The sequence below is a fragment of the Chlorocebus sabaeus genome, chromosome 25, assembly GCF_047675955.1.
Source record: "Chlorocebus sabaeus isolate Y175 chromosome 25, mChlSab1.0.hap1, whole genome shotgun sequence".
NCBI lineage: Eukaryota > Metazoa > Chordata > Mammalia > Primates > Cercopithecidae > Chlorocebus > Chlorocebus sabaeus.
In genome coordinates, this window is record NC_132928.1 from 84,682,734 (window position 1) to 84,699,726 (window position 16,993).

Here is a 16,993-nt window from a genome sequence, read left to right on the forward strand (position 1 = left end):
GCCACAGGAGTGGCAGCTCTTCATATTCACAGGCTCCGCCTACATTCAAGGGAAGGAAGTGACACAAGGACAAGGGTCGTTTGGGGATCGCCTTAGAATAGCTCCTGCTAAAACCACCAGTGTAGGCCGGGCGCGGTGTCTCACACCTGTGATCCCAGCACTTTGGGAGGCCAAGGTGGGCGGATTGCTTGAGGTCAGGAGTTTGAGATCAGCCTGGTGAACATGGCGAAACCCCATCTCTACTAAAAATACAAAAATTAGCCAGGCATGGTGGCGCACACCTGTAGTCCCAGCTACACGGGAGGTTGAGGCAGGAGAATTGCTTGAACCCGAGAGGCGGAGGTTGCAGTGAGCCGAGATTGTACCACTGCTCCAGCCTGGGCGACAAGAGCAAGACTGTTAAAAAAAAAAAAAAAAAAAAGGCCGGGCGCGGTGGCTCAAGCCTGTAATCCCAGCACTTTGGGAGGCCGAGACGGGCGGATCACGAGGTCAGGAGATCGAGACCATCCTGGCTAACACGCTGAAACCCCGTCTCTACTAAAAAATACAAAAAACTAGCCGGGCGAGGTGGCGGCGCCTGTAGTCCCAGCTACTCGGGAGGCTGAGGCAGGAGAATGGCGGGAACCCGGGAGGCGGAGCTTGCAGTGAGCTGAGATCCGGCCACTGCACTCCAGCCTGGGCGACAGAGCCAGACTCTGTCTCAAAAAAAAAAAAAAAAAAAAAAAAAAAAAAAAAAAAAATCACCAATGTAATATTCTTGCCAAATTTTTAAAACCTGGATCCAATTCTGAGGATACAATCAGACAAATCCAGATTGTGTGACATTCTGCATGTCAACTGGCCTGAACTCTTCAAAAATGTCAGTCATAAAAGATTTTTTTAAAAGAGGTGACTCTTCCAGATTCGAGGAGGTTAAAGAGAAATGACAACCAAATGTATAATCCTCGACTGAAGCCTGGATTTAAAAAAAAATATTCTGAGACATTTTCAAGACAATTTGAAATGTGAATATATTCCAGCTATTAGCTCATATTATTGTAACAATGTTAAATTTCTTCAGTGTGATAATGGTGCCGTGATTATGTAGGAGAATGTCTTTGTTCTCAAGCAATAAGTGAATGCTAGAAAATTTTAGGGGTGAAGGTCAGTATATTTGCAACTTTTAAATGGTTCAGAAAAAAAATATATATGGAGATAGAGGAAAACGGTGGCAAAATGTTAACAACTGGTGAATTAAGAAGAGTATATGGGTATTTATTGTATTATTGTCAGTCTTTAATCTTTCTGTGGACTTGAAGATTTTTTTTTTTTTTTTGAGATGGGGTCTTGCTCTGTCACCCAGGCTGGAGTGCAGTGGCATGATCAAAGCTTACTGCAGCCTTGAACTCCTGGGCTCAAGTGATCCTCCCCTCTCAGTCTTCTGAGTAGCTGGGACTACAGGTGTGCACCACCACTCCTGGCTATATTTCCTATTTTTCTGTAGAATCAGGATCTCATTATGTTGCCCAGGCTGGTTTCAAATTCCTGGGCTCAGGTGATCCTCCCACCTCAGCCTCCCAAAGTGTTGAGATTACAGGCGTGAGTGTGCCTGACCTGACTTGAAGATTTTTTAAAAATAAACCTCAGAAAGAAAAAGAATGTGGTGTAAAACCATCTTAATGGTAAACTTATTTTCCCTTTCTCTGGTTTTTTCTATAGTGAGGCAGTACTGAAAGAATGTGATGTAAAACCATCTTGGTGGTAAACTTATTTTCCATCTCTCAGGTTCTTTCTATAGGGAGGCGGTACCGAAAGAATGTAGCAAGTGAGTTGAGCAATTTCAGACATTCAGACAACGCCCGAATATCTTGTGGGAAATCTTTTCTGCCCATAAACGTAAGTCAGAATCTGTTTTCCGGAAGGCTAAATAACCAATTACTTATTGCTATGATTCATAAGTAAAGAAAGACACTACTTTCCCTCCCCCATTATCAAAACATGATCCAGTAAGAAAGTTTGGATCATGTTTTGTTCACCAAGATTTTGCTTTGGCAGTCCTTTATGTTTGCAATGGCCATAAAAGTAGTTCAGATTTGTGTACTGATATGTATAGACAAGCCCAAGTCATACTTCAGTAAAGGTACCATAGATATGAAATATAGAATAGATATCAAGAGCTTTTGACACGGTAGTCTCAGATGTGGAAATTTACTCTAATACGATTATTAAGAAGGAAAAGTTATATAAGAATGTGCATAGCAGGCCAGGCACAGTGGCTCACACCTCTAATCCCAGCACTTTGGGAGGCTGAGGCGGGCAGATCACAAGTTCAGGAGATCGAGACCATTCTGTTCAACATGTTGAAACCCCGTCTCTACTAAAATACAAGACATTAGCCAGGCATAGTGGCATGCACCTGTAATCCCTGCTACTCGGGAGGCTAAGGCAGGAGAATCACTTGAACCTGGGAGGCAGAGATTACAGGAGGCTGCAGTGAGCCGAGATCACACCACTGCACTCCAGCCTGGCGACAGAGCAAGTCTGTCTCCAAAAAAACAAAAAAGTGACAAATTGGAAAAGCTCTAAATGTACATCTGTAGGGAAGTACTTAAATTGTGTCTACAAGTACTATGTGGATTTTTCTTCATAAATTTAAATATAATGTGAAATCAGAAAAAAAATGGTCATCAAATAATGTTAAGGACATTTATTAAGTGCACCAAAACATTATGTTGTAAACCTTAAACATATACAATTTAAACATGTTAAGGGCCTAGCCAGAGCAATTGGCAAGAGAAAGAAAGGGTTTCGAGATTGGAAATGAGGAATCAAATGGCTTATTTGCAGACAATATGATCTTAGCAGTTGACCCTTAAACAACACAGGTTTGAACTTCACAGATCTACTTATATGTAAATTTTCTTCCATCTCCATCTCTGCTGCCCTTGAGACAGCAAGACCAACCCCTCCTGTTCCTCCTTAGCCTGCTCAGTGTGAAGACAAGTATGACTTTATGATGATCCACTTCCACTTAATGAGTAGTAAATATATTTTCTCTTCCTTATGGTTTTTAAAGTAACATTTCCTTTTCTCTAGTTTATTTTAAGAAGAGAGTATATGATACATATAATGTACAAAATATGTGTTAATTGATTGTTTATGTTATTGGTAATGGTTCTGGTCAACAGTAGGTTATCAGTAGCTATGTTTTAGGAGAGTCAAAAGTTATACATGGGCTGGGCACGGTACTCACGCCTGTAATCCCAGCACTTTGGGAGGCTGAGGCGGGCAGATGGCTTGAGTTCAGGAGTTCAAGACAAGCCTGGGCAACATGACAAAACTCTGTCTCTACCATACAAAAAATTAATTGGGTGTGGTGGTGCGCCTGTGGTCCCAGGTACTTGGGAGGTTGAGGTGGGAGGATCACTTGAGCTTGGGGAGGTGGAGGTTAAAGTGAGCTGAGTTTGCACCACCATTTAAAATAGCTACAAAAATAAAAATACCTAGAAATAAATTTAACCAAGTCAGTGAAAGAGATCTACCAGGAGAACTATGACACAGAGATGAAAGAAATTGAAGGAGATACACACACACACACACACACACACACACGCACACACACAAAAATAAAAATAAAAATAAAAAAAGGAAAGAAAAGAAAAAAAGGGAAAGAAATAGAAATTGAAAAAAAAAATCCTAAAATTCATATGGAATCACAAAAGACTCCAAATAGACAAAGTGATCCTGAACAAAAAGAACAAAGTTAAACACTACTTGACTTCAAAATATACTAAAAAACTATTGTAACCAAAACAGCATGGTACTGACATAAAAATAGAAACTCAGACCAATGGAACACAATTAAAACCCAAAAATAAATCCACATTTGCAGTCAACTGATTTTTGAGAAAGGCACAAGAGGAAAGAAAAATCTCTCCAGCAAACGGTGCTGGGAAAACTGGATATCCTTATGCAGAAGAATGAAACTAGTCATCAGGGAAAGGCAAATCAAAACTACAACGAAATTTCATCTCACCCTGAAAATAGGCCACAAAAAAACTTAGAAACCTTTAGAAACTTAGAGACCTATAGATTTAGAAACTTAGAAACCTTTAGACTTTTAGACTTAGAAACTTAGAGACTTAGAAACTTAGAAGCTTAGAAACTTATAGACTTAGAAACTTAGAGACTTAGAGACTTAGAAACTTAGAAGCTTAGAAAAGCCACACCAGGTGGCCATCTAAAAGCACCCACCCAATGACCAGGTGGCCATCTAAAGCACCCGCCCAATGACCAGGTGGCCATCTAAAGCACCTGCCCGATGTCCGTGTGGCTATCTAAAACACCCACCCAAATTCCTGGAACTCAAACAGAAGAACAAGTCCGGGAAATACCCCGCGCAGGTTCAAACCAGGTTCAAACCAACTAATCAGAGTAACACACCCTGCTCAGGCCATAACCTGCTCCAATCATCTTGTGCCTCAAGCTTTGTGAATTTTTGTGGTATTTGCCTTTATAAACTGTCTGTACTAGGCATTTGGGGTCCTGTGGCCAACTTCGGACATAGGACCCTAGCGCGCTAGCAATAAATCTCTCCGCTGTGACTTCTGTGTCGAGTGGTCTCTTGCGACGACCCCTGCCCAGGAAGGAATCTAAAAACTAGGTTCCTACAACCCCAGTTAGAATGGCTATTATCAAAAAACACAAAAAATAATAAACACCACCAGGTGCAGTGGCTCACACCTGTAATCCTAGCACTTTGGGAGGCCGAGGCGGGTGGGTCACAAGGTCAGGAGATCGTGACCATCCTGGCTAACATGGTGAAACCCCGTCTCTACTAAAAATACAAAAAATTAGCTGGGCGTGGTGGCGGGCACCTGTAGTCCCAGCTACTCAGGAGGCTGAGGCAGGAGAATGGCGTGAACTCAGGAGGCAGAAGTTGCAGTGAGCCAAGATTGTGCCACTGCACTCCATCCAGCCTTGGTGACAGAACGAGATTCTGTCTCAAAAAATAAAATAAAATAAATAAATAAACACCAGCAAGGATACAGAGAAAATGGAACTCTTATGCACTGTTGGTGGAAATGTAAATTAGTACAGCCATTATAGAGAATAGTATGGAGGTCTCTCAAAAAACTACAAATAGAACTGCCATGTGATCCAGCAATCTTGCTACTAGGTGTATATTCAAAGGAAAGGAAATCAGTATATTGAAGTGATAGCTGCACCCCCATGTTTATTGCAGCAGTATTCACAATAGCCAAGATATGGAATCAACCTAAGTATCCATCAACAAATGAATGTATAGATAAAGAAAATGTGGTAGATATACATAACAGAATACTATTCAGTCGTTAAAAAAGAATGAAATTCAGTCATTCCCAGCAACATGAATGAGTCTGGAGGACACTATGTTAAGTGAAATAAGCCAGGCACAAGATGGAAAATACTACATGTTCTCATTCAGATGAGAAAGTTAAATAAGTTGATCTCATAGAAGCAGAATAGTGGTCATTAGAGGTTGAGAAGGGTAGGGGGGAGGAAGAGATTGGGAGAGGTTAATTAAAGAATACAACCAGCTTGATAGGAATGAGTTGAGGTGTTCTATAGTGCTCTAGGGTGACTATCGTGAATGATACTTTATTACATATTTTCAAGTAGTTGGAAAAGAGGATTTTGAATGTTCCCAACACAAAGAAATGATAAACATTTGAGGTGACAGATATGCTAATTATCCTGATTTGATACTGCACATTGAATGTATCAAAATATCACTATGTAGCCCATAAATATATACAATTTTTGTGTGTCAATTTTTAAAACTTAAAAAAAGCTTTCCTAGTCCAATGCCAGCATTTCCTAAGTGAGCCCTTCCTGTTTAGCTGCAGTTAGAAGGTAGCAGAGTCACCTAGCAGCAGCTTGCAAATGTGCAAATTGCCCCAGGGATGTGGTAGATACTAGTCCTCCTGCCCCTGGATGCAGTGCAGAATGTACAGGAATGGGGCGGGTCAGGGAGGATTTCATTCCAGGGCTTTAACCCTCCACTTCTCCAGTCTTTCTCCCTCCACCCAAAAAAGATTTAAAAAGCTAAGAATAAAAGGTAGAACACCAAATTGTATTCACACTATACTTTTAAATATGTATAAACGATGAGCACGTGTGAATAAAGATCAGAAAAACCCAAAAATAATTGTTGTAAATCTTTGGTAGGATTGTGGACATAAATCTTTTGATAATTAGGAGTTTTACTATTACCGTTTCCTCCGCCACACTAAAAATCCACGAGATCAGGAACTATCTTGTTCGTCTTTGGAATACCAGGGCCTGCTTCAGGCTAGAGACATTTATTTAAGAAATGAATGGAGAAATGAACAAATGTATAAATAAAATGTTTTAAAATTAAATAACATTTTTAAAGGGGGATTCTCTTTTCTTTCTTTCTTTCTTTATTTCTTTTTTTTTTTATGAGATGGAGTCTTGCTCTGTCACCCAGGCTGGAGTGCAGTGGTGCGATCTCGGCTCACTGCAACCTCTGCCTCCTGGGGTCAAGCGATTCTCCTGTCTCAGCCTCCCAAGTAGATGGGATTACTGTGAGTCCCTCGGAAATGCAGAACGAGTGTTGTGTCTAACTGCCCATCCTACAAGGACACCGGTAGTGTGGTGTGGTTTAGAATTTCCTAATAGCAAATGTTTCAAAATTTGATCTTTGTAACACAGGCCCAAAGGTTGATTGAAGAGCTTGCTTTCACTGTAGCTTAATAAAATGAATCCTCTACTTCTGTGCAAAACAGCAGTGTCTAAAGGGAATTTGCTTCCTAACATAGTAGGCACTGAGTTTCACACAAGGTTAGTTTTTGTGTGTGTGTTTCAGAACTATCATGCTCATTGAAAATTAAAGATAGCAGCATAAAAACATCAATACAATACTCTGTGGATGTGTGCTGGCCTCCCTTGGGCCTTGGCAGGAAGGTCACACTGTTTGGTGAAGACAAAGTCTTTTGAGATATTCCTGGTAAATTTTTGTGCATATTGGAAGAGTAAATTAAATCTTGCTTCATAGGATCATGTCCTTACATTTTTTTAAAATTTAGAAAGAAGTAAATTGGGAAAGATGATTTATGATTCTTCAGGTCATTATTTGAAGATGGTATTGACTGACCAAATTATACCACTTATATCATGATGTATGTTAATTTCACAAGTGAATATTATTACTGCTTAAGTATACGTATGCTTTGCTAGATTTTTATAAAACAGGCTCTTGTCATCAGGCCCTATTATATTTTTACCCACAAGGAAACCAAGAAACCAGAAGCTGAGTAACTTAGCTGTACCAAAATGAATCATTGACAGGGGGGAATCAGGAAGAATAGATTCCCTACTCTATTAAATCAATTTTTAATTTTTTAAAAGAGATTTTTGGCAGGGAGTGGTGGCTCACGCCTGAAATCCCAGCACTTTGGGAGGCCAAGGCAGGTGGATCACTTGAGGTCAGGCGTTCAAGACCAGCCTGGCCAACATGGTGAAACCCCGTCTCTACTAAAAATACAAAACTTAGCCATGCGTCATGGTGTGCACCTGTAATCCCAGCTATTTGGGCAGCTGAAACACGATAATTACTTGAACCCGGGAGGCAGAGGTTGCAGTGGGCTGAAATTGTCCTACTGCACTCAAGCCTGGGCACCAGAGCGAGACTCCATGCCAAAAAATAAAAATAAAAAATAAAAGAGATTTTTGCAAGCTTCTGATTTCCACAAAGTCCTTGATTTCTCTCTTTCCTTCTCCCTCCCTCCCTCCTTCTCTCCTTCCCTCCTTCCTCTAGTTTGCTGATAAGTATTTAACAATCCACCCTCTGTGGGGAGAAACATGATTTGTGGAGCGTGCCAGAGCCCCTGGTGTAAATCCAGCCGTGGCTGTAAACCATGTCTGATTTCCAACGGTGCTGAAAATTTCACAATTGGCTTTCATAAAGGTGGTATGAGTGATCTTCACCATTGGATGCCTCCTTTATTAAAAATAAAAACATTAAAAATAATAAAGCCCTAGACTTCTGAGGATTTGCATAAAGAACTTTTAATGACAAATAGATTTTTAGTTTAATAGTAGAAAAAAGGAAAAAATGATACCTAGAAGGGAAAAGAAGGAAAAAAAACAGAAGTAGCTGCCTTAATTGACAATAAAAGCACTTAGTTTCTGTTGCATACCTAAAAGGTCAGCCTGGACTAACTCCTTTTCACTGCACCATTCCAGCACGATGCGCAGAGGTTGGTAGAAGGACCAGGTATTGGGAGGTAGGGCTGTGTTGTACTATTGTGCAACTTTCAGTATGCTGAGACCACAACATGTTCTAAAGCGTGGCAGCTGGTGGAGCATGGCAGCTCACACCTGTAATCCCAGCAGTTTGGGAGCCTGAGGTAGGCAGATTATTTGAGGCCAAGAGGTCGAGACCAGCCTGGGCAACACAGTGGGGCTTCGTCTTTACAAATAATTTGAAAATTAGCCGGGCACGATGGTGTGCACCTGAGGTTTCAGCTACTCAGGAGGCTGAGGTGGAGGATTGCTTGAGCTCTGATGTTGAGGCTGCAGTGAGCTGTGACAGTGCCACTGCACTCCAGCTTGGGTGACAGAGTGAGACCCTGTCTCAAAAAATAATGGTAATAATAAAATAAAATGTGGCAATACATGATGGAATTTCTGAATTGGGTTAGTTACTTTCCTTGCCTTTTGTTTCTTTTTATTATCCACTAGAGATCAGCAAATAACGCAGGTAATCAAAAGTTGCAAAAAAAAAAAAAAAAAAAAAAAACATGATTTTTCATAGATGACTGCCCATGACTTCTTCCCTTCACATTTAGCCACAGCTGCCAAACCACTTCCTAAGCGTGGCAAGTTCAGCTTCATTCTCACTTTCAGCTTCAAATAGACTTTTGGACTACCTGGGTGTTCCTTTATTTGTCTTCTTCTGATTTCCTATGTCAAAGATAAACAAGGTGGAAGGACAGATAATCAGTTATATACTAATGCAATGTGAAAAGAGTCTAGCATGAACTGAACTCAACTTCTGAACCCAATCGGAGGTGACTAGGCATTTTAAAGGAAGAATGAGGGAAGAGGCAAGGGTAAGTGAGGGCTCAGGAGAGTCAGGGAAACAAAAAAATTACAAAAAGCAGAAGTGGGGGGGGCGGTAAATTAGCCCATTCTGTGTTGCTATAAAGGAATACCCGAGACCAGGTAATTTATCAAGAAAAGAGGTTTATTTGACTCATGGTTCTGCAGGCTGTATGAGAAGCGTGGTGCCGCATCTGGTGAGGACCTCAGGAAGCTTACCATCATGGCAGAAGCCGAAGAGCAGGCAGGCATGTCACATGGCAGGAAGCTTACCATCATGGCAGAAGGCAAAGAGGGGGCAGGCATGTCACACGATGAGAGTAGGGGCAAGACAGAGAGGAGGCAATGCCTGGCTGTCTTAAACAAGTAGCTCTTGCATGAACTAATAGAGTGAGAACTCACTTATTACTATGGGGATGGCACCAGGCCATTCACGAAGGATTTGCTTCCATGACCCAACTGAGAGGTGAAGCCGGCTGGGCTTCTGGGTCGGGTGGGGACTTGGAGAACTTTTCTCTCTAGTTAAAGGATTGTAAATGCACCAATCAGTGCTCTGGGTCTAGCTAAAGGTTTGTAAACGCACCAATCAGCACTCTGTAAAAACAGACCAATCAGCAGGATGTGGGCGGGGCCAAATAAGGGAATAAAAGCTGGCCACCCAAGCCAGCAGTGGCAACCTGCTCGGGTCCCCTTCCATGTGCTGTGGAAGCTTTGTTCTTTTGCTTTTCACAATAAATCTTGATGCTGCTCACTCTTTGGGTTCGCACTACCTTTATGAGCGGTAACACCCACTGCAAAGGTCTGCGGCTTCACTCCTGAAGTCAGTGAGACCACCAACCCACCAGAAGGAACAAACAACTCCGGACGTGTCACCTTTATGAGCTGTAACACTCACTGTGAAGGTCTGTGACTTTACTCCTGAAGTCAGCAAGACCAGGAACCCACCAGAAGGAAGAAACTCTGGACACATCTGAACATCTGAAGGAACAAAATCCAGACACACCATCTTTAAGAACTGTAACACTCACCACAAGCATCTGCGGCTTCATTCTTGAAGTCGGTGAGACAAAGAACCCACCAGAAGGAACCAATTCTGGATACACAACTGCCTACCACTAGGCCCCACCTCCAACACTGGGGATCACATTTCAACATGAGATTTAGAGGGGACAGGCGTTCAAACTACACTGGGGGACTGGATCCATGTGAAACTTCTCTGGGTTTGCTAACTCACTGGTGCTTTTGGAAGCTAGGCACCTAGCCCCCACAGAGGCTGGGCAACAGCGGCTCTGTCTTTAGGTGTTGGCTAGAACAAGCAACAAATTCTTGGGGCAGCCTTGAGCTTTCTCTCAGGCAGCTATGTGAACAGTAGGGGTAGGGTCATGCCGGCGAAGGGGCCTTGAGCTGTTAGAAACTGCATTACTGTTTGTTCAAGTCTTGACAGGCCAAGGATGAGACGCGTGCATAACTGGGCTCAGAGGAGCCTGGCTAGAGCTTGGTCGCGGAGAAGATCTTTGTCACCTGGCTAGAGCTTGGTGGAGGAGAGTGACAGGTGAAGCTGGCCGGGCTTCTGGGTTGGGTGGGGACTTGGAGAACTTTTCTGTTTAGCTAAAGGATTGTAAATGCACCAATCAGTGCTCTGTGTCTAAATAAGGTTTGTAAATGCACCAATCAGCACTCTGCGTCTAGCTAATTGGGTGGGGACTTGGAGAACTTTTCTCTCTAGCTAAAGGATTGTAAATGTACCAATCAGTGCTCTGTGTCTAGCTAAAGGTTTGTAAACACACCAATCAGCACTCTGTAAAAATACACCAATCAGCACTGTGTCTAGCTAAAGGTTTGTAAATGCACCAATCAGCACTCTGTAAAAATGGACCAATCAGTACTCTGTAAAACGGACCAGTCAGCACTCTGTAAAATGGACCAATCAGAGCTCTGTAAAATGGACCAATCAGCAGGATGTGGGTGGGGCCAAATAAGGGAATAAAAGCTGGCCACCCAAGCCAGCCCCAGCAACCTGCTTGTGTCATGTTCCCTGTTGTGGAATCTTTGTTCTTTTGCTCCTCACAGTGAATCTTGCTGCTGCTCACTCATTGGGCGTGCACTACCTTTATGAGCTGTGACACTCACCGTGAAGGTCTGCAGCTTCACTCCTGAAGCCAGCGAGACCACGAACCCACCAGAAGGAAGAAACTCCAGACACAGCTGAACATCTGAAGGAACAAACTCTGGACACACCATCTGTAAGAACTTTCTCACCGTGAGGGTCTGCAGGTTCATTCTTGAAGTCAGTGAGACCAAGAACCCGCTGGAAGGAACCAATTCCAGACACAAGAGGATCTTTGTCACCTGGCTAGAGTTTGCTCGAGGAGAGGATCTTTGTCACCTAGGAAATAGTCAGGGCTGATGTTGCAGGCATTGTTCTCTCCTCTCTTGCCCCTAGTTCTACCCTTCACTCTCGAGCTTCAGAAGACCCGGCTTCCGACTTTGTGACGGTGATGGTTAACAGCCTGTCCCCAAGCCAACGTTGTCTTCTTTTGGAGGAGGAGGGGGGTCTTCCCTTTTTCTTGGCACTAACCTTGGTGCAGAAATCAAGCTGTCTCCTGGCCCCTGGAGAAAATGAATTCCTTCGAACTCCTTTAGATGAAGAATTACTTCAAGAAGGGCCAGACCTGGGACTGCTCTACACGAAAGCAAATTGTTCCAAGATTCTTGACACAGTAAGTCGATTTTGCCTGCTTTTGAGCTTTAGATGAAAGGAATGACATAGATGTTCTGTTTGGCTTTCTGCTTGGATTAGTGTTTGTGGGATTCATTCATATTGTTGCGTGTTATGATGGACAAAAAAATTAAGTTCCCTGGAAGCAACAGGAACAGGCCTCAGTGTCAGAACTGCAGATGGTGGGGTGTGATTCCCACAGCCGCCCCTCGGGCCCTTCTGAAAATCAGCCCCTGCTCCTTTAAAAAACTTACTATTACAAATTATCAAATAATTATCATATAAATTATTAAAAAATTTGAACAATATAGAAAGGTAAAAAGTATGAACCCCTTTCTCTTGCACAATTTATACAAACCCACTTCCCAGTAATAATCACTGTTACTATTAACAATGGCTAACATTTATTGAGTAGTTACCATGTGTAAGACATGTTTCTAAGCATTTTACAGTTATTAAGATTTATAATGTATTCTTAACATTCTCTGTGCATATACATACATCTTTTTTGTCTTAAATATACTCTTGTAATGTTAAGAGATATGGACAATTTTCCATGTCACTATACACAGTTTGTTTTTTTTTTTTTAGGGACATAGTCTTGCTCTGTTGCCCAGGCTGCAGTGCAGCAGAGTGATCATGATTTACTATAACCTCGAACTCTTGGGCTCAAGGAATCTTCCCACCTCAACCTCCCAAGTAGCTAGGACTACAGAGGCACATCACCACACCCAGCTAATTAAGATAAAATAAAATAAACAACTTTTTTTTAAGAGATGGGGTCTTGCTACATTGCCTAGGCTGGTCTCAAACTTCTGGACTCGTGATCTTCCTCCCTTGGGCTCCCAAAGCGCTGGGATTTCAGGCGTGAGTCTCTGTGCCCAGCCAACTTCATTCTTTTTTGTTGTCGTTGTGTGTTTTTTACCTAGAACCACCTGAATAGTCATACTTCGCTCTTTATAGCTGTACAGTTCCTATTGAATGAATAGGACACAATGATTTATTTAATAATTCCTCTGATAAAGGACATTGCATTTGTTTCTACTTTTTGTTATTACAAGGCAATGCTGCAATGGCCATTATGTTAGTCCATTTTTGCGTTGCTATAAAGGAATGCCTGAGGCTGGTTAATTTATTAAGAAAAAAGGTTTTATTTTGGCTTATGGTTCTGCAGGAAGTACATAAAGCATAGTGTCAGCATGTGCTTCTGGTGAGGCCTCAGGAAGCTTCCAGTGGTGGCAGAAGGTGAAGTGGAGCTAATGTATCACATGGTGAGAGAGGGAGCAAGAGAGAGAAGGATGAGTTAGGCTCTTTCAACTACCAGCTCTTGTATGAACTCATACAGGGAGAACTCACTCATTATCCTGGGGATGGCACCAAGCCATTCATGAGGGATCCACCCCCATGACCCAAACATCTCCCACCAGGCCCCATCTCCAGCGCTGGGGATTACATTTCAACATGTGATTTGGGGGAGCCAAACATCCAAACCATGGCAAGCATTATTGCCAAAATACACACACACACACACATATATATATAGTTTTTAGTTTTAGTTTGTTTTTCTTTTCTTTTAAGAGACAATGTCTCACTTTGTTGCCCAGGCTGGAGTGTAGCTCACTATAACCTCCAACTCCCAGGTTCAAGCAATCCTCCTGCCTCAGCCTCCCAAGTAGCTGGGACCAAAGGTGAGTGCCACTGTACTCGGCTCTGTAAGATTATTTTGTAGTGACTGTTTACTCCACTAGAATGTAAACTTCTTGAGGGGAGGGGCTTTATTTGTTGCCATATCCCCAGTACTTTATTCTTAGTGCCTAGTATATAGTTAAGTGTGTAAAACACTTGAATGTTTACTACTTTATACCCACCAGATGGACATGAATGAAGCTTGAGAATACCAAGTGCTGACAAGGATGTAAAGCAAGAGGATTCTAGTATCCTGCTGAGAGTGAAAATTAGTGCGTGTGCTTTAAAAGCAATGAGATAACTCAAACGTGAATATTCTAGCACCAACCATTTTCATTCCTGACATATATTCAATATACTTTCGCACAGGTGCTTTAGGAGAAATGTACAAGAATTTTATTGTAGCATTCTTTGTATTGTACAAAAGCACTATACAAAATTGTTCAAAAGCATTGTAGAATTTGGTGTATTTCTCTCTCCACACACGTATCACAGACATTTTTAAAAATTCTGAATCATTTGGGAATAAGTTCACGACATCATGACCAAATAAGAAAGTTGCAGGATTAACATTTACAAAATATTCAAAATATGCAAAACAGTACTATATTTATAAATACATATATAACAAGCAGAAAGATGGGGGTAGGAATAATAAACACTGAATTCAGGCAAGTGGTCGCCTCGGGGACAGGAAAGGAAATGTATTCAGGAATGAATACCTGGAAGCCTCACTATCTGGAATATTTTTTTTTTTTTGAAACGGAGTCTCGCTCTGTCGCCCAGGCTGGAGTGCAGTGGCCGGATCTCAGCTCACTGCAAGCTCCGCCTCCCGGGTTCACGCCATTCTCCTGCCTCAGCCTCCCAAGTGGCTGGGACTACAGACGCTCGCCACCTCGCCCGGCTATTTTTTTGTATTTTTTTACTAGAGACGGGGTTTCACCGGGTTAGCCAGGATGGTCTTGATCTCCTGACCTCATGATCCGCCCGTCTCGGCCTCCCAAAGTGCTGGGATTACAGGCTTGAGCCACCGCGCCCGGCAGTTTTTTGTATTTTTTAGTAGAGACGGGGTTTCACCGGGTTAGCCAGGATGGTCTTGATCTCCTGACCTCATGATCCGCCCGTCTCGGCATCCCAAAGTGCTGGGATTACAGGCTTGAGCCACCGCGCCTGGCCTGGAATATTTTTCTTAAGCTGTGTTGAGGGTACATATTTGTTATTGGCTGTACCTTTTTTGCAAGACTAATATATTTCATAATTTTTTAAAGCATCCATTTATTCCTATTTTAATGAGAGTTCTTAAAAATCAGGAATGGGCTGGGTGCAGTGGCTCATGCCTGTAATCCCAGCACTTTGGGAGGTCGAGGTGGCTGGATCACCTGAGGTCAGGAGTTTGAGACCAGCCTGGTCAACAAGGTGAAACCCCATCTCTACTAAAAACAAAAATTAGCCAGGCGTGGTGGCGAGCGCCTGTAATCCCAGCTACTCAGGAGCCTGAGGCAGGGGAATTGCTTGAACCCGGGAGGCGGAGGTTGCAGTGAGCCGAGATCGCGGCACTGCAGTGCAGCCTGGGCGACAGAGGGAGACTCCGTCTCAAAAAAAGAAAGGGAAGAAAAGGAAGAAAAGCAAGCAAGCAAAGAAGCTCAAAGGTTCTTGGCGTGGGCCACCGGCAGGTTTTCTCGCACTCTCTTTGCGCCACCCCCACGTGCAACAAGAAAAAACGGCTGCCGCCTCCAGCTTCCTGCAGGGCTACAAGATGCGCTGCGCGGGGCGGCCAGAGCCGTGCGGGAAAAACGGCAGGAGGGAACTATGGGCCGCGGCGGGCGCCTGCCAGGCTTGGAAGCGGACTCGCAGCCAGAGCCACCGCCCAAGGAAGCCTCGCGTCCGACGCCTCCCGGGCAAGCAGCTGCTCTGCGGCTCCGGCGCCAGACGGCGTGGGCCTGGCGCGGCGGCGCGCGCGGGGTGAAGGGAGCGCGGCGCGCTGGCGGCGGCGACGCGGCGGTTGCTGCGCCGGGTAGTGGGGTCGCTGCCGGAGGCGCAGGCGCCGTGGACTCAGCGCGCCCCGGGCCTGGGCTCGCAGTGGACTCGTCATGGCGACCGAGCAGAGGCCTTTCCACCTGGTGGTGTTCGGCGCCTCTGGCTTCACCGGCCAGTTCGTGACCGAGGAGGTGGCCCGGGAGCAGGTGGACCCAGAGCGGAGCTCCCGCCTGCCCTGGGCGGTGGCGGGCCGCTCCCGGGAGAAGCTGCAGCGGGTGCTGGAGAAGGCGGCCCTGAAGCTGGGTAAAGGGGCGGGCGGGACGGGGCTGCGTCGTGGCTGGGCCGGGGACCCCGCGTCGCCCCAAACCAGCGTTTCTCCGCAGGGATGCGTGTCCCCGAGCCCTGCGTGAGGACAGGAAGACGAGAGGGAGGGATGTTTCAAGTATTGCCACAGCTTTGTTCCACCTCCTTAACTATATGTGTGTGTGTGTGTGTGTGTGTGTATACACACCAGGGATACACACTGAATACACACACACACACACACACACACACACACACTTCCTCCTGTTTCCCGCTTTTGCATTTCTGTCTCAGTTTGGGGAGTTCCCCTGGCGAAATGGCCAAGAACTTGAGTTGCCCCTTTCTCTGCTTCATCCTGCCCCGCAGCAGGGGCACCTGTTGAGTCTGCGGGTTTCTTAATATTTGGTCGGAGAGGAGGGGAGGGCTTTGGTCTCTTGGAGATCGGAGTCTCCCTTTGCCTCGTGTTTTGAGGACGGGAGAGCAAACTTAAGAGTTGTATTGACAGTGTCTTTGTGGCTATTCTGTTTTAGTTTCTTTTTTGTGTGTAAGAATACTCCAGCAGTCTTCCTCTGCAGAGAATAAAAAGTATGTATTTCTGGTTTAGACGCTCACTTATTCTAAGCATTCAGGTAGCATATATTTATTTATTCTCTAAGCATTCGGGTAGCATATATTTATTGATTCTCTAAGCATTCAGGTAGCATATATTCATTGATTCTCTAAGCATTCGGGTAGCATCTATTTCTTGAGTGACTTTGTCCTTGCTGAGACCTGTCCTGAGTCTGGGGTGCAGGATGGGACAGAGAGGAGACAGACGCAGGGATCCTGCTGCCTTTATGGCTGGGGAGACATCTGACTTACGACTCCGTAGCCTTTAAATTTGGCTGTTAACTCCCCACCGTAGATTTCCCTTACACAGACACCCGTTAGAGTTCTGGAAATACTACATTCTTTCTACTTAATCTACTTTCGTACAATGCCCTGCTCGGAGTGCTTTTGTTCGTGGTTATGTACAGAAGACACCACGTAGGCTGGAGTCTCCTACAGCTTTTGATGCTGATACTACCAACACGTAATTCTGACCAAAGAGCTTTTTGGTCGTTATTTTTCCAAGAGAAGTAATTTCACTATTAAAATATATGCTTCCATTTCTTTCTCCGGCTCAGCAAGATCGTACCGGTGCAGCCTAGTCAATTACCATATATAATGCCCAAATCCAGT

The 16,993-nt window shown here is 44.0% G+C and overlaps 1 protein-coding gene across 2 annotated transcripts in view; it reads left to right on the forward strand.

Moving 5' to 3' along the window:
- The first annotated feature begins 15,491 nt into the window (after positions 1-15,491).
- SCCPDH (saccharopine dehydrogenase (putative)) overlaps positions 15,492-16,993 on the forward strand; it is a 54,225-nt gene continuing 52,723 nt past the window's right edge. Inside the window, exon 1 of one of the 2 annotated variants that reach the window (XM_007990038.3) lies at positions 15,492-15,772. In XM_007990038.3, the coding sequence (XP_007988229.1) occupies positions 15,583-15,772 (190 nt within the window). In that variant the 5' untranslated portion in view covers positions 15,492-15,582. The remainder of the gene's footprint in view (positions 15,773-16,993) is intronic. The other variant, XM_007990037.3, reaches the window with a different exon arrangement.